This window comes from Onychomys torridus, chromosome 13 (genome assembly GCF_903995425.1).
Source record: "Onychomys torridus chromosome 13, mOncTor1.1, whole genome shotgun sequence".
In the NCBI taxonomy this organism is placed as follows: domain Eukaryota; kingdom Metazoa; phylum Chordata; class Mammalia; order Rodentia; family Cricetidae; genus Onychomys; species Onychomys torridus.
In genome coordinates, this window is record NC_050455.1 from 32297558 (window position 1) to 32320628 (window position 23071).

Consider the following 23071-nt stretch of genomic DNA (forward strand, 5'->3'; position numbering starts at 1 on the left):
ACACCAGGGGCCACCCTGAGAAGTTCAGTATGGTTCTGTGTTTCCACTCTCGTGGAACCACAGCCAGACAAATCTTCGAGTAGCACTCTGAAGACGACGTTTTAGTCGCAGACACATTCTGTTTAATCTTTTTTTTTTTTTTAAAAAAACAGTTTTAACAACATTGTGAAAACTTGCAGATGTTTAGAAATAATGGGAGTTTTAATCCCAAAGTTCTCATTTTCAGTTTCTCTGAGTGTTCGACAGCATTTATCTGGAATTCTCATATGGCGGGGATACTGAGGACGGACAGAACTTGTTGCCACTTCCAAACTAGATCCCCTACTGTTTATTTGTCCCGCCCGGCAGCTGCCCCGCTGTCATGGGGGTCATTTCAGAAGCAGCTGCTGCACCACTCTTCTCTTGGCTGGAATAGTGTGACCTGGCCTTGGAGAGAAATAGTGAGTTACTTCAACTGTGTTGATGACTGCCTAGGGAAGTAGACGGAACTGCCACGGAAGACGACCCGACAGCTCTCTCTCTCGGTCACCTTCCTCTGTACTTGTGGGGGTCCCCACTCTTACTTCCACCAGCAGGTGAGTGTACAGAGATGGAGGAAAAGCTGGGGGGCCAGGAGAGTCTCCCCACAGATGGTCCTGCTACAGTGAGCAACCATTCCTTCCTTGTCTTGTGCCTCAATAACCCCAGCAATAAAAAGCCACGGACTACCCCTTACTTCTCCGAATCTAGTACCTGCCACCCTCACACCCACCACCCGCATCGCTGCCTGGAGTGGGATTGGGGGCGGGGACGGGAGTTCTTTCCAGGGACCACTTTGGGGAGATTCCTGCCCGGGTCTGAGAAGTTGGTGAGCGCTCAGCAAGCTGCGAGAGACAGAGCCAGCGATCCGGCTCCCAGCCACGCCCTCTTGCTTTCCAGCTCGCCCTCCCGGGGCGCTCGTCCGGTCCCCGCCAACGACGCACAGTCCCTGGGCGACTGGCGCGGGTCCAGGCGACTGGCAGTCCGCTCCGGGGGAGGGCGCCGTCTGGGGACGCCCCTGGCGGGCTGCTCGGCGCTTTCCTCCTCGCCCGGGACCCGCCCCTCGCTGGGGAGCTGCGCGGTTGCTCTGGGTCTCCCTGTGCAGCCGCAGGTGCCTGAGCCCAGCACGCAGCCCTAACAGGCTGCTCCCGCAGCCGCGTCCTGCTAGGCAGGTGTCTTCTGTCCCCATTGCTCTTGGCCTGCGGAGTGCGGTCAGCCCCAGCTCCTCGAATGGAAGCATCATTCTGAGGTGAGTGGAAGGGCTGGCTGGAGGAAGGACAAGGAGTGGGTGAGTAGAGATTGCACAAAGGGAATAGCCTCGTGTGAAGAAGGGCACTGGTGGGAAGCTGACAAGTTCAAGGGGATGAGAAAGAACACAAAGGCAGTCGGTCAGCGTGGCTGGCACAACCAGATGGAGGATAGGACCCACTCTAACTATCGCCCTCATTGGCTTCTCCAGCTTTCCTCCACCTCTGTCCCAAAGACTTAAATACTCTCTGGGTTGAAATGAGTGAGGAGTGCTTTTCCCACCAGCTTCTCCCATCCAGACTGAAAAGAAGCTAGCATTGCTTTCCTGCTTGTTATCTTCTCGTGCTTGTTATCGCCTCCTGCCCCATCCAAAGCTGAGGAGTTTGAAACAGAAAAGTAAAGTGTGCTGTATTCACACTATGGATGGCTAGGCGGCACTTAAAACCACAGTTGTAAAGACGTGCGTGCGTGCTCATACTTATATATCTCAGAAATAGGTTGGCTAATGAGCCCAGCAAGACACTAGGTGCACCCTTCGTGGTGCGGTTCAGGTGGCTTATTTTAAAACACTTCTCCATTTTAAAAGTGCAGAGGTGTGTGCTGATCCATGAGCTGTCTTTGGGAGATGGAAAAGGCAGTCTATTTGGCTTGAGGGCTAACTTTCAATACCTAAAAATGATGAAACAAAGTTGAAAAATACAAACAATTGTTAACAGAGGATGTTGCTAACTCGGCTGTTTCACATTTTTGTTCTTTCTTATGTTTCTAAATATTTTCAGTTTAAGTTCTGTTTTTCAAATGCAAAAAAATATAATTGTGACTGGGTACACATTGTGATAATGAAATCTACAAGGTGCTGTCAGATGTTGCAATATTCTTGCATCACACCTGGTATTCTCCAGTTCTAGGAGTCTCTAGGGAGACAGACCTACTCAGCAGCCCACCTTTCAGGGTTACACGCCACACTTGAAATGCCGATATTGGAAAATTAGGCTACATTTAATAATCTGGTAATTATGGACTCAAAGTAGAGTGTGAACCCTTACCCATTCTTGCAAGACAAATCTATCTTCCTCCTCCTATGCTTAGGGTTCTCTTTCCTCACATGGCTGCTGCTCTCCGTGCTTAGCTGACGTGGGGACTCAGAACAGGAGGTCAGGGAGGGTAGAGGTTTTATGGGAAGGAGTCTTAACATTTCTCCTGTTCTCTATTCAACAGAGTGGAAAGAATGAGTCACCATTTTTCTGCCAGAGAAAGGCCCGTTTCTTTTCTAGTTATGAGAGAAACTTAATCTAATTTGCTTATCCAATGGGGGAGAAAAAGTTAAAGACAGTTCTCAGCTAGATTATATGTGGTAGTTACCATGAGGAAAGACATTAAGCCATCATCTAGGACAGTTTTCCTGTCCCCTTCTAAACATCCATGGCAATGGTTTCCTTTATATGCACTTTTCTCTCAGTGAAATTGATGGCTAGGCAGTAGATAAAATTGCACACCACAGTGTAAGTCTAAAATGTGGGGAAATGCGATAATATTCCTACCTCTTTCTCCATCTGATTTGACAATGTGCAAGGTCAATGCTTGGCACATCTTATGTCGCAGAAAGATGGGGTTACTTGAGAAAAACATAAGGGGTGAAGAAAAATACAAGAGTGGTAGAGCTGCTGTGTGGTGTGAAAGCGTGCATTTAGGATTTTGTTTTGTCCCAGATATAAGCAAATATAGTTCAACTCTGCAGTGGTGACAACCATTGTTGGTCCTTCAAATATATAGGGTCGATTTTCTAATGCTGTGGTGATAGAGTCATTGCTGTTCACCTTTTCTCTTGCATTCCATGCAATAATAAAGCACAAAGGATGACCGTTCTGCTTCTTGACCCTTCATCAAATGCAATGGGCATCCTACATACTTTTTTCTTCATTCATTGTTCTCTAGTTTAAAAGTCTTTTGATTTTTTTAAATCTACATAGACAATAGTTCTCTCTATCTTCCTGGATTTCAGTAATCCCACTGAGCTCCATGCAGCCACCAGCCACCTGCCCCAACCCTTTCCCCAACTCTAGCTCTTTTAATTGGTCACTTCCTAATTGCTGACTCTTTCTTTGCTCTACAGTTAATGATTCTTTTTAAAGACCATAAGGCATTTTGCCAGCAGTTGGCATTTAGTTGGAAAAGTAGCGATTCCTTAATGGATCTTCCTTCCAAATGAAGGCTTGACTTACGTTTTCCTAATGAGAAAATGGGCTTTTCTTCTATATGCAGGGACTCCCCAAGTCCTCTTAAAAATAACTTATTTGTAAACCAGCCCGTCTTGGGTGCTCTCTCTATTTCTGCATCTAATCTGTGTTTACTTCATGTGTAAAAAGTCCAAGGGGAAAAAGTACCAAAACAGAACAAAAGGCCAACAAGTGTCTGCAACTGAAAAATAATAAATGCTAAGAAAATATTGTACCTGTCAAAATAGTAGAAACAAACATTTACTCTTTTCATACTGTATATGCCAAGTGCTTTGTTAATTACCACACTTATATTGCCTTTCTATCTGTATCTATAAATCATATTTGTCCCAAGCATAATATTTTTTTGAGCTGTAGAGCTGAGCTGAATTTTAAAATGTCCCTTTATAAAATCTGGCTCTTCAGCCTGTTTCAATAGTTCTAAAGATCCCTGGCCAGTGTTTCCACACAGCAACAATTTCTTCATCTGATCTCAAGTACATTTTTTAGATTAAACCAGTGCTGCTATTGTCCTCATAATGCCTGAATGTCCTGTACCTGGTCTGGTTTGGTCTTTTGTATGCACTTCCTGGCACTCAAAGGCATTTGAGCTTGTGACTCCTGAAGGAAGCACTGTTATGTCCCCATTTTAGTGGCCAGAGGCTAAGTAACTGTTTCAAGGCCACGATCATGCAAATTTTAGCATTGGAACCCAGGCACTGCCTCTGCTTAGTAGGTTCCAGGGTGGCAAGAGTCTTTACACTTACATTTTAAAAGGAATCAATGAATAAATGTACATTTTAAAGGAGCTTTTATCTCTCAGCTATATAATTTAATTTAAGCTTTAGGATGATCAGCAATTGCTGAATATGTATACTATAAAAGTATTTAATTTACTGTATTAAGTATGTATCTACATTTATGTACTCAGTACATAAGAACATGTATGAGAACCTGGGTTAGTGGTGAACACCTGTACTCTCCAAACTATTGAGGCTGAGGTAGGTAATGGAAGTTGAAGGCCAGCCTCAGCTCTGTAAGAGAATATGCCCCCAAACAGGCAAAATTTATAAATGTCACATAATGTATATTCATATGATACAACATAGGAGTCATATAATATGAATATATAATATGTTTACATATACGCCATATATTTACAAAGAGTTAAATGCATGTAGATCACATTTAACTCTCCTTTTCGGTAAAGACCATTATCATCTCCAAGTTCAGGAGAAGGAAAAATGTTTGGAGGGTGCCCTCTACAGCTAGTAACATCCAATCCAGTGTGGTACCTTCCAAGGTGAGGGGAAAAATAAGACAACTTCTTGCTTAAGAGTGAAGATTTTAATATTGTTCTTGGTCACACAGTAAAAAATGGAAATGTAAAATTGGCCTGTTTTCTTTAAAATATAGAGGTTTGATAATATTATTTTTATTTTATAGTCACTTATTACCTTAATTTTTTTCTTAATACATGAGAAAATATTTTGCTGTCCTCCCGCTTTGTAAGCACAGATTGGATTTTGATGACACTGTGTGGCGTGTTTTCTCCTGTTGTCCCATACACTATTGTTTCTATTACAATTTTTAAGGACAAAAAATTTCTGCAACAACAATACAAGTTAATGTTTTTGTTACAATCTTCATCCAGGGCATATATCACAAGCTATATTATACTATTTCTTTGTTTCCTTCTTTTTGTAGATACCCCTAACTTTCCAGGACCTATACTGGACCAAGATGAGTGTTTCTTCCAGCATACTGTAACTAGAGTGTCCAAGTCAGTGCAGACTTTACCATGGGAGCCAACACGTCTAGCAAAGCACCAGTGTTTGATGAAAATGAAGACGGTAAGAAATGGGCTATATTGGCATGTAAAAATGGAATTTTATGAAATTCAAATATAAGTGTATGGCTTCACAAGTAAGTACAAGCAGGGTATCTAAGGATAGAGGGAGAATTAATCGAGGGATGAATCCTCAGGACCTTGTTAATATCTAGAATGTGTTGTTTATTTTTTATGATATATTTGGCAACTTTCTTAATCACTTCTATATAGTGTCTTCCCTTCTCCGAAGAGAGCTGAAGGCCATGGTAGATATTTGCATGATTTATGTGTTTCTTTTACCGTTCCTTTGGCAGTTGAAGTTATTCCCCTTGCAAGTTTGTTGTGGAATATTAGTTAAAGATGTGTTACATTCGTTTATGCTATAGCATATTTGTTTAATGATGCGAAGATGTGTTACATTCTTTTATGTTGCATTTGTTTAACTCTGTGAAGCTGTTACTTTGCCTGCCTCAATCACCTAATTGGCCTAATAAAGAGCTGAATGGCCAATAGCTAAGAAGGAGAAAGGATAGGTAGGGCTGGCAGGCAGAGAGAATAAATAGAAGGAGAAAGAACAAAGAGGAGTGAGAAAAGGAGGAGAGGAAGATGCCAGGGACCTGCCACCCAGCCACGCAGCCACACAGCCAGACATAGACTAAGAAGGAAAGAAAAGATATATACAACTAGAAAACCATAAAAGCCCAGAAGGAAAAGGTAGATGTGATTATTTAAGTTAAGAAAAACTGGCTAAAAATAAACCAAGCTAAGGCCAGGAATTTATAGGAAAGAATAAGTCTCTGTGTATTTATTTGGGAGATGGGTGGTGGGCACCCAAAGAGTGAAAAGTAAGATTTAAAAAAAAGACAGAAGTTTTTTATAGAAAGTTTCATGTAGATGATAATTGTTCCTCACGATATTATAGAATCAGGTTCTAAAAAGTAGATGCCTTCTGAATTTGTAACTGATGTGCTTCTGTATCCCAAACATTTCGTTGGGATGACACAGTGAGAATAACCAGTTTCATTGAGTAACAGGGAAACATTCAAGGTTAGGATTAATTAGGCAAGAAGTACAAGCTTGAGTCCTCCTTCTTCATCAATTCCCAGCAGTGGCACATTGGGATGGGGGCCTGGGCCTTGCTGCGTCTTCTTTTCTACCTATGGTAGAAGGTTGAGCAGCCTCATTGGAATGTGTTGGCTGGTAGCTGTTTGTTGCAGTATTAGACAAAGGAGACATTTGGTCCCAAGTGATAAGCTGTTCAGCCTACCAAGAGGGAAAGTCAAGAATAACCCCTATGGAGTTTTGCTAATTGCACCAGAAAGGGGAAGGATGAACTGGAATTCAGGATACCTGCGACCTCTTCTACTACCAGCTAGCTGCGAAGATCAAGAGATGTGTCTGCTCTTCTAGTTTCACTCTTCACCTCAGTAAAGTGAAGAGGTGGAACAGAACCTCAAAGGTCCTTTCTGGCTCAGAACAAGTCATTTTGTGGGATCACACAGCCACTTCTGGACCATCCAGGGAATTCATTGTTTTAGAATGTGAGTTTGATCTTTCAAACAGAAGATAGCAGTGGGTCACGCAAAATGGACATTTTTTTTCTCTAACTGCCTTGGAAGTACAAGGTTAGGGCACTGGTTCTGACTGTCTTGCTTTTCTTGTCTCCCCCACCTCAAGAGTAGTACCCATCCCCTCATGTCTCTTGATGGCCTATCTATATCCAATGTCCAGCTGTTGAGAAAGAGGACAGTCAGGAAGATGTACTCATTCCTCTAAGGATTTGATATGATCTAGCACTTTGGTTTACATCCACATTTTTACTTCTAAGATAGCATGCAAAATTCAGTATATTGTTTTGGGTAGCCATGAACCATCTAAACATAAGTTCTTTTTACAAAATGGGCATAATTTTAAGTTTGTCATGGATGGGAAGCAACTATGTTTGCTATGGCTGATGGCCACTTTCTGGTATTGAATGTTTGGATGCAAACACTTAAATATAGAATATTTGACTGGTCTACATGCCTTGTTTCAAATATTAAGCTCTTCACTATCAACATAGGAATAGCATCACTATTGTCTCTAAAAATATTCCACAGAGACAAAAAGAATTATGTAACTGGAAAGGTCTTAAACTTTTTGTTGCTATTGTTGGTGTTTCCCTTTGTTTTTATCAAGAAGTTTAAGGAAGGCTCTAGAGACTAACAATGTTATGTGACTTTCCCATCTCTGAGGTGGAAAGACAGGTAGACTTTTTTTTTTTTTTTTAATGTGGTTCATTATGCTCTCTGTGGACAAAGAACCAGTGTTTGCATGAGGAAGGTCTTCATAGCAAACAGAGTGAGTAAATGGACAACAACTTCACATGTAAGTTGCTAGGGCTATTGCATCATCTGAAGGCTGAGTATTGTGATGCTGCAAAGGCACAGCCATTTCTTCTTATGCGGTAGCAGAGACGGTTGTATATCCAATGGTTTGCTACACTTTATAACCCTTTAAACTATTCTTAAACCAAACAATAAACTTAGATTAGAGAAGAGTTAGCCTTAAAATCCAGATAGGCCTTGACATCCCTTACATTGTTCCTTTTTTTTTGTTTGTTTTTTGTTTTTTTGTTTTGTTTTGTTTTCTTGTCCAGAACCTAATGAGAAAACCTACAACAGCCCCCCATAAGGGGAAAATCTGAAATAAACAGAGCATTAGTCTATGCTTCCCAAAGGGATTAGACTCGCAGTTCTCTTACATAAGCTGCTACCAATGAAAGGCAAAGGCATCTACTTCAATGGTTCTCAACATGTGGGTCATGACCCCTTGGGGGGGGGGTGGAATGACCATTTCACAGGTGACTCTTTTGCCTAAGATCATCCTGCATATCAGACATTTACATTGCAATTCACAATAGTAGCAAAATCACAGTTATGAAGTAGCAATGAAAATAATTTTATGGTTGAGGGTCACCACAACATGAGGAACTGTATTAAAGGGTTGCAATGTTAGGAAGGCTGAGAACCACTGCTCTACCGTGAGCCTGTCACTTTGTTAGATGCAGAGAACTGAGGAAGAAAGGAGCCAGGCCTTTGTTCTTTGTCTTGAAACCTGTAACCTAAAGACAGGAGAAACATTTATTGAGGACACAAACCTGGAAAGTTCAGCAGAGAAAAAAAAAAAAGACTGAGTGATCTTGGGAACAGTATGACAGTGACAGCTGGAGCCAAAAGAAGCTAGCTATATAAAGGCCTCAGAGAAATAGTTCAAGCATAAGAAAATGCAACTCCAAAGGTTAGATAATGACAATTTTGGGAGTGCACACTCACCTGTGTCATAGTAATCTTTGGTGCATATGGGTTTGTCCAAGAGATTGCACTTAGTTTCCGTATCAATTTACCTCTTTATGTGGTAGTTAGAATGTAATGGCCCCCATAAGCTCATAGGGAGTGGCACTATTAGGAGATGTGGCCTTGTTGGAGTAGATGTGGCCTTGTTGGAGTAGATGTGGCCTTGTTGGAGGAAGTGTATCACTGTGGAGATGGGCTTTGATGACTCATATATGCTCAAGCCATGCCCAGTGACACAGAACATTTCCTGTTGTCAGAGTAAGATATAGAACTCTCAGCTACCTTTCCAGTACCATGTCTGTCTGCACATTGCCATGTCCCACCATGATAATAGTGGACTGAACCTCTGAACTGTAAGCCACCCCAACTAAATGTTTTCCTTCATAGAGGTTACCGTGGTCAGGCTAGACAGTGGTGGCACACACCTTTAATCCCAGCACTTGGGAGGCAGAGGCAGGCTGATCTCTGTGAGTTCAAGGCCACCTGGTCTACAGAACAAGTTCCAGGACAGGCCCCAAAGCTACACAGAGAAACCCTGTCTTGAAAAAAAAAACCATAAACAAACAAACAAACAAATAAATAAATGAGTTACCATGGTCATGGTGTCTTTTCACAGCAATAGAAACCCTAACTAAGATACTTTCTAAGATCATTAAATTTTGAGGAGGAAAGGTGTGCCCATTGTGATAAAGTTACTTTGTATGTGTGTGATATTCATGTGTATACAGGTATCATGAGTGGAGAGAAAAGGTTGGCATTGGGTGCATGTCTCAATCTCATCTCTACTGTATATATTTGAGACAGGATCTCTCAGTGAACTTGAAGTTTCTGCTAGACTGACTGGCCAGCAAGCCCCTAGAATCTGCCTGTATCTTCCCATCTCTCAACCCCAGTTCTAGGATTACAGCCTTGCTTGGCTTTTATTGGTTTGGGGGATCTGAACTTTGTTGTTTATGCTTGTATGACAAACGCCTTACCCACTGAACCACCTCTCTGGCCTCTGCTGTTTTCCAACTCAATAAATCCAATGAGGTTCATTTGGTGCTTTGTGTGGTTGTGGACTGAGCACAAACCAAGGCTGTATTTGATTGCTGTCGGTCTGTCCAATGGGCCAATCAAGAACATTAATATTTATGTCATTTTTATATTTGTCATTTTGTATAAATAATCAAACTAGGCCAGAATCTAGAGCAGTAAAATGAGCCAACTTAATTACTTAAAAAAATATTGCAGAGAATTCTTTAATGTGATGAAAAAAGTATTTAACATTTCCTTTAAGTGGTTTCATATCCCCAGTACATAGAGTTGAGAAGAATATGTAATATAATAGTTTTCTCAGACAATGTTCTAAGGGTTATTTCTCATAGAAAATGGTTTCGTTCACTTTGAAGATAATTAAGAAATGAGATGGACTGTTACGAGAAGTCCCTTGAGGTGAGCTGTCCTTGTTAGGATCCATCTTGACACTAGCATTTGGTGGTGGCTCATCTGATGTCGAAGCTTGAACGTGTCATTCTGTTCTTTACTTAGGTTGCTCTTTGGTGAAGCAAAGTGGGAGATTTGCTAGTGAAGAGAATAAAGTTTTTCTTCTCTAGTCTTTTTTGTTTGTTTGTTTGTTTGTTTTTAAACAAAGCACGTCTTGAAGGCTTGGCACATGTCCTTGGATAACTGTGCAGATGAAGTAAAATCATACAAGTAAAACAGTAAGATGTTCTGTATAAAGTAACCACCCAATTGATGACAATCAATACAAGTATTCACTAGCGGCAGAATTTCTTAGCATGAGCTCTTAGAAGCACTTCAGCTTCTTGAAAAAAAAATAGATTAAATGTGACTCAATAGATGCCACAGTCACTATGGCCTACTGGTGATAATATTAATTGAACTGGTTGATAGAACACAGGATTTTTTTTTGGGGGGGGGTTCGAGACAGGGTTTCTCTGTGTAGCTTTGTGCCTTTCCTGGAACTCACTCTGTAGACCAGGCTGGCCTCGAACTCACAGAGATCCGCCTGTCTCTGCCTCCTGAGTGCTGGGATTAAAGGAGTGCACCACCACTGCCCGGTTCCAGAACACAGGATTTTATAGGTTCTGGGGAGATTTATATAAGCCACGTTACTGGATGCACAAAATTATGGTCTCTCATTTGCCTTGTCTTTACCTCCCTGGGATGACATTTTCTTTTTTCCTTCCCTTTTCTTTTTTAAACCCAAAGTGTCCATTAAAGCAACCTAATTTGATCAGCAGGCAAGTTTTCCCCACACCTAATGGCTCTATACATACACTGAGAAAAAAATTACTTACATAGAAAAATATGTTATTCACGAAGAAAATGAAGGCAAGTGACCTTTGTTTTTAATGTTAATGTTTTAAAATCTACCTTAGCCATTTTGAGTGCAGTATTTTGGTTTGGTTTTCTTGGTTGTGGTGCAATTGCTTATTTGTTCTTTTTTTGTTTGTTTATGTTCAACCAGTATTTTAAACATTGAAAAGTTATATACAATTCAACAAGAGGAGAGTATATTCTGCCATGATCATGGGTAGTAATGTGTCTCCAAGCACACACAGAGAACATAAAGGTGAAAAGTTTGTTTAGTTAAGCCAAGAGACAGCTGCCTTCTGCAGCTAAGAAAAATTGGCCTTAGGTTAAAAAGTTTCTCCAAAGAGTTCATCAGTGCCCCGAGTTTGCAGAGAGAGCTCATTTATTGCACTCTTCTTTGGACTTGGTGAAAACTCAATGTTCTTTCATTTGGCAACACTCGTCTCCTAGGATATGTGGCTGTTTCCAGTTTCCAACATCTTCTTCAGTGACAGAGGCAATGGGGGTTCTTCAAAATATTGGGCCAAGAAAACTGGCCACAGATTTGCAATCCAAAAGAAATGGGAGGATTACTGAACTGATTCCAGCTAGGAAGGACTTTAGAAACTGTTGTAATTTAAACACCAATGCAATGCATGTTTCTATCCAAGAGGGAAGGCCAATGAATTCCAGATTTTCTCCAAAAGACTCGAGTAGAGGAATATTGCTTTATGTTACATTTATTATTTGAGATTGGAATGACCAGAAAAGTTAAAGGGAATTCTCCCCTCCCACTGAGAGCTGACTTATTTAAATACTTCTGTCATCTTGGGCAGCCTAACATTCAGTCAATTCCTTTATCTTAAATAACCTCAGGTTCAACTTCTTGTGGAAAATTTTTAATTTGGAAGTGCTTTATTTCTCCATGAAAAAGCATTGGAAAAGGTAAGAGACAACAAAGTAGAAAGCCAAGAAAATGGACCTCAAAGTTTTAGCTAGCACTTCACACTTGAGTGATGCAGGCAATCAGAAACACATTCAAGAGAATTTATTCAAATTTGGTAAGGTAACCATCTTGCCTTAGTGATCTACAATCTTACGAGTATAAAAAAGGTTCATAAAAGACCTACAATATTAAAATTTCATTCTTCTTGAGATTTTTCTGATATATTTCAAAATTGAACCATTACTTATATGGAAACTTTTAAATATATTGTAGTACAATATATTTGTGGGTTACAGTTTAGGAAGCAAAGAGAAGGCTGTCTTGAAAACATCCTTTCTTGCCGTTGCCCCTTCTGGTTGAATAGGAACAGATTTTATGTGAAATATTCTTAATACAATTTGTAGAAGCATAATAGGATTTTCATAGTACATATGAAGAGTGATTATTATTCCCTAAGTCCTCTTCATAAGTTCTTCATTGCAGTGTGATTCATGTTTATTAAGGTTAAGGAGGAAAACACAGGATAGCTTAGTTTAATTTTGGGATGTTGGATGTATCTGTTTGAAATAATAGCTGGATTTATTTAATTTTAATTCGTTTTTTATTATGTTATTATCAAAAATATTTTATGACCAAATGAAAGTGAAGTAGTTGCTAATGATAATCCTTTTTTATCCTATCCAAGACTAGATTTTTTTAAAAAAAATTTTCATCTTATAACTTTAACTAAAGATTTAGGACAAAAGCCTTAGCTCCAGAAATTCCAAAAAGCCACACTTTCCTAAGATGTCAACGAAAGAGTTGACTAGAGATAGATTTAACCACAGTGTGTTGAGAAAAAGAACATATAACAAAGTCCAGAGACTCCAAGTTTGTGTTTGGGGTGCTGATATGAACCCTAGGTATAAGCAGAGAAAGGACTGAGACGAGCATGCTGGAGGTATGCATAATTAAGTAGTGTTGGTTAATATGAGAAGAGTTGTCAGAAGAAGTTACTAACCATATTACTCCTTGAGAGGAGCAGTCTGGTCCCCATGAAGTGATTATATCTGCTCCAGATTGTAACCTTTTTATCATAGATCTACCCCTCATTGATAGGTGGCCTGTCTTGTCAGGCTTATCATTGAGTGAAGGAGCATTTAGTCCCCAGTCACAGTGCTGTTTATCAACCAGTGTGGTTTCTGGAATCAACACCAAACCAGAGAGGGGCAGGGTGAGTTGGTTAGGCTTAGTGGCCAGTCCCCTCCTTCAGAACCCTGTTAGTGGAAAAACTGAATTTGTAAGCCTATGCCTGTATGCAGCTGATGTTCAATGAGAATGCCTATGAAGGCCTTCCTGAAGAGCCAAGTCTTGCTGTTTGGTTTGCACATGTAGTGTTAGTTATAGTGACAACTATTATCCTTCAATTTATGGGTTCTGTAGTGATCTCAAATGTGTGGAGTAGTGTGACACTGTGGTAGTTACATGTGGAAACATAAAGCAGTAAGAAGTCAGTGATGGAATATAATTACAAGACATGGTAGTAAACACAATATAGATAGCACGTAAAGACTGGAAAATTCAGGGTTGTAGATTTGGAATTTATCTGCTCGACTCAGACTTTACTTTTCCTTTTAAATTACATTTTTCTCCTCTCTGGAGGCATGTTTACAGTAAAATAAATAAAATTAAGCTCCTTTCCTATTTGAAGAGTCTGTATCTTTGTGTTTTTAAATTTGTTTGTGAGACTAATTTAGCACAAGGGTAGGAAAAATTCTCTGTAACGACCAAATGGTAAATATTTTATGCTTTGTAGGCAATGTGGACAGCCTCAATCACCACCAGTCAACTTGTCATTGATAGGTAGTGTGACAAATATAGCTCTATACCAACACAAGTGTTCAGACTGTAAAATTTGGCTTTCCAAATATTTTCAGTTGTCATCAGATAGTGTTCTTTGATATTTACAGTTAGTTAAAATGTAAATGATTGTTCATGAAATGTATGAAAACAGATGATGGGCTAAATTCTGACCAGAGACTATACTGTGTAAATTTTTGTTTTCCAGTAACTTGTAGACATTTAGTAAACATCCTAGAAACCTTTTTTCCATCCACAACTAAATCCTCTAGAATTAAGAGATGGGGCAAAGAGGCCAGAATCTGTTCGTGGATAATTCAGTCTTCACTAACTCTCATTTACTTCACCTCCGAGATTTACTTTGAACAATAAGCTAGTGTTTGCAAAGATAATATGTGCAAATTGGGAAGATGATTAGATAGATAGATAGATAGATAGATAGATAGATAGATAGATAGATAGAAGGATGCATTCATGGATGCATGCATGGATGCATGGATGGATGGATGGATGGATGGATGGATAGATAGATAGATAGATAGATAGATAGATAGATAGATAGATAGATAGATAGATGAAAGATAAACACACACACACACAGACACACAGAGTTTCTTAACTCCATAATCTGGATTCAAGTAAATAACTACAACCAGTATTGCATTTGAAATATGACTAAAGCAGAATTTGCCTCCCAATAGGGATATGTATTCAACTGAAGGGCATCCAACAGTTGGAGATATTAATCTTTCACTTTGCTTCACTGTCCTACTTTGTGGTTTCTTCTTAGAGTGTTAACCTACTTCTGATTTCCAAATAAATTTATGAATTGGAGCCCAGGCAGTGGGACATGAAAAAGTATCCTTTGCTTTGTCTTGGCACCAGTAGTTGGTCACAGCAAATCCCAGACTTCCTGGGGTACCAAGTCTCATAAAAGGAAATGCTGACAGTGCACACAGTGGCCATCATTTGCCCTGGAGGCCATTTCTCTGGAGAAATTCCATGTTTTTAAAGGTCTTGCCAGACTGTCAACACCTTAACAATTTATTGCCACTTTTGTCTGGGATGGTTTCGGATTGATGATGATGTACAAAATCAGTGGATTACAAGGGATAGGCTTGAGAGCTCTCCTTTGCCCATAACCAGTATCAAGCTGTCAGAGAGCCACAGATTCTTCTATGGGTGACCAAGTTTTTGTTTGTCCAAGGTAAAATGAGGAAATTAGGATAAGGCAATATGTTCCTCACCAAGCTAAACCTATTATAATTTTAATTCTGTTTAGGTCTGTGTTGTTGTGTTTGTAGTATTTGAAGATTGTGAAAACTGAAATTATTTTTCATAGTGAGAACTTGAATAAGCAATTTGTTTCAGGGCTGTTTCCTTAATTGTAAAAGGAAACAGATAATCATGTATGCTTCATGTAGTTTTTTTGTATAAAGAATTTGACTAGTGTCAGGCACATAATAATAAATATCTATGTTCATTGTAATTTTCAGAATTATAGCTTTCAGTGCTTTTACTTGGTAAATAAAAAAATAAGTCACTCAGCGTTGGATTTCCTTTTGTCCCTTGTGCCTTTTTTTTTTTTAATTTTGTTTTTTGAGGAAAGAAAAGAAATAGAAGGTTTTCTGATCTATGAAATTCAAAGTCCTATCAGAAGTTTTATGTACAACTTACAAATTCACTTAAGGAATTGAGGTGGGGATAATATTAAACGATCTCTTTTCATTTGGAACACTTTCATTATGTAAGAGCAACATGGTAGTGCCCAGATTGCCATAATGACTGGAGATGGAATTTACAGAAACTTTGGGAAGCTTGAAAACCGATTTAACCCCACAAAACAATTAGAAGTTACTGGCGTTTGGAATGTGGAGGAAGATTTAAAGGACAAAAAGAAAGAATCCTGGGTCTTTGCTTAAGAAGGGTGGGGATAGGAGTTCAGGACAGATAGAGGCAGAGTTACGAATTCTCTGTGAATCTGGTATTGTCCAGTTGTGCTGGTTACTTGTTATCAGTCTGACACAAACTAGAGTCACCTGTGAAGAGGGGACCTCAATGAAGGAATTGCTTCTATCTGTTTGGCTTTATAAGTATCTCTGTAGGGATGTTTTCTTGGTTAATGATTGACATGGGAAAGTACAATACATTGTAGGTGGTGTCACCCTTGGGCAAGTGGTCCTGGGGTGTATAGAAAAGCAATCTGAGCAAGCTGTGGAAAGCAAGCCTGTAAGTAGTGTCTCTCTATAGTCCTATTTCAAATTGTCTTGAGCTTCTGTCCTAACTTCTGTCTATTACCTCGAAATCTAAGATGAAATAAACCCTTTCCTCCCAAGCTGGTTTTAGTCATTGTTTTACCACAGTAACCAGAAGCAAAGTAGGACACAGCTAGAAGAGTAGAATTGAGTGCCTCATGGTAAGGGCAAAATCTGGGCTAGAAATAGAGGCATGACATTTGATTCCTTACACGCTGGTGTGTCTTCCTTAAGGAAGGGTGGGGATAGAAAGGAGTCCCAAATTGAGATGTCAGGTAGAGGAGAGCACACCAGCTAAGGAAAAAGCAACTGGCAGATCAGAATGAACAAGGTTGGTCCCAAAATTTAAGAAATGAAAATGTTCAGAAAAAGCGGGAGAAGTCATCTGTGTTGGATACTCCAGTGTGGGTGAACAGGTGGATAGTCTAAAGGCATGGAAACAAGGAGGAATCTGGTGTTATTGACAAGACCATGTCAGTAGGATTGTGCAAGCATGAGATGACACATGGTTAGGGGTGGATGGGAGGTAAGATTGGGAGGTAACAGCAAATATTCATGACTACTTGAAGAAGTGTGACCTATAAGTAAGCAGAGGATAAACCAACAGTCAAAGCTGAGTATAGTGATAGAAAAATCTTTTCAGAGGTGTATTCGAGTGTACTGATGCTGATGGGAGTGAACCTATATAAAGTGAAGGAAGAGTTAAGTCAGAGTGGGGACCAAGGCTAGCTTCAGCAGTGTGGGATCTTGGTAGTCAAACATGGCTTGGCACTTAAGAGATTACTACTGCTTTTGTTTGTTTGTTTGTTTGTTTGTTTGTTTAGTATTATTCTTGGGCTTTGATTTTCTATAAGTTCTTTCAAGTTAATACTTGAACTGTGTGTCTAAGAGAACAAGAGAAGTTGAATGGGATAATGGATCTTTCCTGGGAATGATGCCTTGGCTCATATTTTTCTACTTCTCCTGTTAGTGATAGAGGTTGAATGCTCATTGGGAACCAAGATGCCTGCCAGATTCTATCAATAGTAAGAGTCTGTGTATTGATTCAGAGGTAATTGGTGTGTGAGAGCCACCATGACATCCCTAGAAAGGGCATAATAAATGGCTCTCCACTCCAAAATGGCAGTTTATCTGGTGGGTTCCTGTATCTTGGGTTCTTAGTCAGCCCTGTTTCTACATCTAGATACAGATGAAAATTCAGAGAGGAAACATAAAAATATATGAGAAATAAGTAGCATTCTTGTTAGGGGTGTTGGTAGAGACAGACAATAATCATAGTGCATTTTATTATGAGAGCAGCCTGCAATTTAAACATGCATGGTCTGGGCTGAGGCAGAGAAAGATTAAACTACTCCTGAAATCAGATGTCTACAGCATATCCTGAACCCCCATATAAAATGAACCCCAGTTAGTGCAGCTACAGGTACATCCTCCCTGGATGCAGGACCAGAGAGAGGTGACAAAATTAAATGAACTGACTTGGGGAATCACTCTTCAACTTGCTTTGATTCCTGCTCACAAGCTGTGAGTCGTTTCATTTCCGAGTGACATTCCTCTTCAGTTCTGCAGTAAGTCACAGCCATGCCTCTTAAACTAGAATATTGCAGACTGGAGGTTATTCCCTCAGATCAATCATGGAGCTACTCAGGATTTGCTCACCTCTCTTTACCCACTTTGTCTCTAAACATTATTTCAGTGGCTTTCACCATGTATTCTTCTTTATGTTCATTACTCTCTTCAGACTGCTTTAGCCCAACTTAATGCACATGATGCCTGTGAGATAACCTGTATTTATTTACATAAAATATGGATGCTGCTTTGACAACTTCATTTTCTGCCCATAGTATAAAATAGAAGGATGACTGTTCAAAAATTAATGCATGATTGCAGTATTATAAGACATTTATGTTTGTCTTAAGTTCCTGTTTATATCAGTAAGCCTGCATGCTCTCCCCAGGACCTCACTGAAGACTATAGACAACATATTCTCTACATGCCACCATTGTGGGAGACTTGGATGCAAAGGTTCATGGGCTTCATGGTGGCTGTTCTTAGGACATGTATAACTATGGATCTAAGAGGAAGTTTGATAATTATGAAAGCTGTGTACATGAATTATAGAATGCTCAGAAAGCAAAATTAAGGAGAAAAACTTACTGATGATGTTTTGGTCTGTAGACCATCATAGTTAATATTTTGAGGTGTTTGCATTCAGAAGTTTCTGCTCTATCCTACTATCTTTCATCCCGACTATCCTGTGTAAGACGAATTTTAACAGGTCTTATTAATAAAAACAAACCTGCAGCCAGGTATTGGGGTGAACGATGAAAGATCAGAGAAGCAGAACAATTCACATCTAACCTCACCTTGCCAACTTCTCAGCTGATCTTGTTTCCTCAGATGGAAAGCCTCTGAGTCCTCATCCAAATGGATCTCAGCTGTACTACTGCTAAAAGCCTAAAACCTTAAAAAAGACTATAGTTCCTGGTCCTCAAGCCTTATATACCTTTCTGCTTTCTGCCATCACTACTGTATATCACCATGCCTGGCTGTTTCCAGTGTGGCCTTCAACTCACAGAAATCCAGATGGATCTCTGCCTCCCAAGTAATAGGATTAAAGGTGTGTGTGTGCCACCAGTTTCTGGCCTTTATGTCTGTCTAGTGGCTCTTCTGATCTCTGACCCCAGATAAGTTTATTAGGGTACACAATATATTGGGGGACACAATTATCACTATAATCCTGGAATTTTTAAAATTTATTGTTGAATTTACATGTTTGTTATTGTGTTCTCTTCTTACTAGAGTGTAAAGTTCCTGAAGCCCTGGGAATTCTGTTTATTTTGTTCATCTTTGAATCCTTGGTCTTAGAATTATTGACTAAATGAATACATTCAAGTCTCTGTAAAGATTTGGTACATTTATAAGAGGCATAAGACATATTTGGGGTGATAGTGTATATATTTCTAGAACCCCACTTCCACAAATATTGTATGTAGCTTATTCCAATTGCTTAAAATTTGTTGATTTGTTGAAAGTATAATTTAGTGTCTGGGAAATTCTACAACATAAACATATTGCAATTTACCTAAAATATACATAGTTTTAACTGTAAGTGTCAAAATAAAATGAGATCTTTTACACTGCAATGCTATAATTTAATAAATCTTTAACCTTGAAAACACTTTGTTGTAGGAGGAAAGTAACAGGTATCCTCTATAGTTGAGAATTCAAATCATTCACATATGATGAAACAGTACTGAAAGAAGTTTGCTTGTTTAATTTATATAGAATTAATTACAAATACGACTGTTTCAGAAATAAGTATAGTCTGTATTTTAGTAAATACAACTAACAAGCTCTGAAGAAATTTATGGATGATTTTATACCATCTATTTAAAAGTGAGATATTTTAGCATTGTAGAGTGGGAACATACACATAATGTGAAATTGAACATTTTAAAATAGTTTAGGTGTACATTTCTGCAGCATTAAGCACAGTCACAGTGTTGTACAACCACTACCATCGCCCACCTCTAGACCTTCTTTCTTTACAATGAGAAACAGGATGTCCATTAAACAACAACTCAGGTCCGTCTGCCTTCGGCCCCTAGCGTCTCTCCCTACTCCTGTCCCTAGGAACATGGATATTCTATTCACTCCATAGAAGGGGACTCCTTTAAGATTGTCCCTCTTGTCTAGCTTATTTTACTTCACCCAGGTTCATTACTACAGTGTGCACCAAATCTCATTATTTTTAGTTGTCCAATAATATTCCATATTCCATTGATATTATTCATCTTTACTCACAATATTTGTGCTGTAGACTGTTAGGCTGTTTGTGTGTTTGAACTACTGAGATCTACTGCTGTGGATATCAGTGTACAAGTATTTGGTAGAGTTTCTGCTTTTAATCTTTGGTGTATATTTCTAGGAACAATGTTGTTCAACAAAAACTCTTACAATCCAGTCGTTCAAGGCATTTATCATGGAGGACTTGCATTTACCCTTACATGAGGATGAAGACTGATCTTTCTTTCCCCTTCAAAATATTTGCCATGAAAGAATCTTGTAGTGAACTATTAGCTAGAGTAAGGACTATGCCTGAGCCTGCAGCCTGCACATCCCATTTGCTTATTCATATGGAAGGAGGGGTGTTCTGAAGACCATGGTATACCATGTTAATTTCATTCAGAATGATATGTGCACAGGGAATTTCAATGGATTCTGAGAGAAATGGTACACAGAAGAAGCACACTTCTTCTCAGGGGGTAGTACTGGCACCAGTGGCATCCCATGGAATTCTAGGGTGCTCCTATCCAGGATCTTAGCATGGTTCTGTTGCTCCGCTTAGTACTTTCTAATAATAAATATACAATTCCAGCTGTTTTGCAAGCTCTAGGAATTTGTTATTGGAGTTGTTATTAGCTAATATTGTCCTGCCATTTAACATTTTATCACATTTAAAATGTGATAACTGGATAAGTGATTCTACCTGTATTTTGGTATGGATAGAGAAAGTGCATGCTTTTTATCTAAAGTAAAAGAACTTGGGTTTTGGAATTACTCATCACATAAATTTTCCCAGCACTGCTGCTGCAAGTATCCTAAAGAGGATGGTTTATAAAAAGGGAAATCTATTGTCTCAGGACCATGGAGGCTGGAGGTGTGAAATTATGGTATTAACAGGGCCATATGCCCTTTCCATTCTCTGGCAATGCTTCCTTCAGACTCATCAAAGGTCTGGTAACCCAGTGCTCTGTGTCTTGAGGCAGGGCAAGTCCAAATATGTCTGTGCCTTCATAAAAATATCTTCACTCTGTATTTGTATTTATATGATTTTTTTTCTCTACAGGGAAAATGCTAATATTGGATTAGGGGCCTCTCTATTCCATTATAACATCATCTAAATTGAACTAAACATATTTGCTATAAAATCATTACCAAATAAGTTCATATTATTCTTGTATCAAGGGTTAGGACATATCTCTTTAGGAGACACTCAACTTGTAATAGACATTTTTGGTTTTATTAAAAATTTCAACTCTCACAAACTCTCAGACCTTGAGTATGTTACCCACTGCCTTCAAGACTCACTATTTTATCATTTTTTGAATAATGATGATTAAATGAAATAATGTAAGATGGCTAGCACATTGTTTCACAAACCAAGCGTTCCCAAGTGTTAGCAGATTAGATTGTCATTAGCTCTTCAAAACAGCCCTAAGTTTAGTGTTTACTTTAGCATTCTGACTTAGAGGAGACCACCATCCATTTAAAGGAGATGTGATTGTTAGCATGGGGTCCATAAACAGAATTCCAAGGAGCCCAGTAAGAAGTTTTATAAAGCTGAGTTTGTTCTGTGTATTCCATTTGTTTTTGGTTTTTTTTTGATTTGTTTTGTTGTTGTTGTAGTTGTTTGTTTTTTGAAGAAATGATCTATGGACTTACCTAAGTCATCCATCCTGTATTGCCAAATTGAAGAATGAGCTTGCCTTCATATGTAGAATTTCATGATTCTCTGGGGAAGTTGTTGTATAGGGGAACTTCAATCTAGACAATTCAGCTTGGAGAGAAAGATTGAGCAGTACCTGTCAGCAGGAAGAGGATGGATCAGTGCTTATAAAAGCAGGGCTTATAATGTGAATCCTTTCTCAACCCATCTCATCATAATCTCATTAGACATTTATGAGGAAATGATCAGCCACACCAATGTGCAGAGCTGAGAACCAAAACTCTGAAAGAAAAATATGTACAAGCTCATACTTTAGAAAGAGCTAGAAATGAAATGCTCACCCTCTTCTGCTTGCCTTCAAGTCCAAGGAGAACACTTTGCATCTCATATTTGCTCATCCTTTTTACTAATTTGGCTCTTGAAATAATCCTGAGATATAAATAAGAAAACCATTATCATTTGCTGGCTTGATTGTAGGAGATGAGCCTGAAATGGTTTTCAAAGATCTACTAGCCAAGGTCACAAAGCCAGTGAATGGTTAAAAAAAAAAAAAGTTAATTTTTACTCTGAGATGTAATTCTGTCAAAAAAGTTAGCTCTTGTTTACTAAGTGTTTACTATAATCTCTCTATATTTAATTTGCATTAACTCACTTAATCCCTACAAACCCCTGGTAAGGTAGAGCAGATAACATAATCCCACTGCATAGGTGAGGGAAAAACACCCTCTGGAGAAAGAGGATGAACAGAATACATTCTCATACTTTTATTCTCTCTTTCTCAATGATGTGGGTGTGTATGTCTCCCTATGTAGCTCAGGGTAGCTTTAAAGACAGAATCTCCTGGCTCAGCCTCCTAAATTTTGGGATTACAGATGTTCACTACCATGCCCATCTTGAAAATCTCTCTAACATTATTTTGTTTAAGATCTTGTCCCAGAAGCCTGAAAAAACAGGACAGAGGAGATCTCACTATTAATAAAGCAGAAACTAGAAAGCAGACAGCCTAGAATCAGGAAAAGCAAGATTTAAGTACTGTGGAGAGAGCTGGGTCATGGACAGATTCACCAACTAAAGCCTCTGATGATGAGGAAGTGCAGTGTCAGGGGCCACTAGAGGCAGGGATGAATGGGGAGATCTAAAATCAGGAGTATTTGACTATTTGTTCAGAAATTCGTTCCCTGCTAATGCTCTGCCTGACAGGAAAAAAGAAACAAAACAAACAGAAAACCCACATAGAAAACAACTGATTTTTCGTGCTGTTGTGTGGCTTTTTCTCTACAAAGGAAGCAACCTTAGTGAAGAGATTGGGCATGGCTACAGAAGACAGAGAGACTGGGAGGATCGATTCTTTCTGCTGCTGCCACAGGCCGCTCTTCCCACTCTCTCCCCACTTCTCAAAGTGGTAACTAACGCAACCCTAGTACATTCTGGAGTACTTCTAGAGGTTTTTGTAAGTCTGATTCCCAGCCAGGACTGTATAGAAGTTATATAGAGGCATTTACTGCTCACAAGATCCACATGCTTAGAGTGTCCTGTTGGGGCATCAGAGCTGCACATTGAAATATGAGGATTTCAGACACTTACGAACGGTTATAATATGACCTGTAGAAATCAAAGCAGATTTGCATGGATA

At 39.3% G+C, this 23071-nt stretch overlaps 1 protein-coding gene across 2 annotated transcripts in view; it reads left to right on the forward strand.

The window, feature by feature from the left end:
• Positions 1-958: 958 nt before the first annotated feature.
• Positions 959-23071, forward strand: part of Stk32a (serine/threonine kinase 32A) — a 147693-nt gene continuing 125580 nt past the window's right edge. The window contains exons 1-2 of one of the 2 annotated variants that reach the window (XM_036204427.1): positions 959-1267; positions 5190-5335. In XM_036204427.1, coding sequence (XP_036060320.1) covers positions 5284-5335 — 52 coding nt within the window. In that variant the 5' untranslated portion in view covers positions 959-1267; positions 5190-5283. The remainder of the gene's footprint in view (positions 1268-5189; positions 5336-23071) is intronic. The other variant, XM_036204428.1, reaches the window with a different exon arrangement.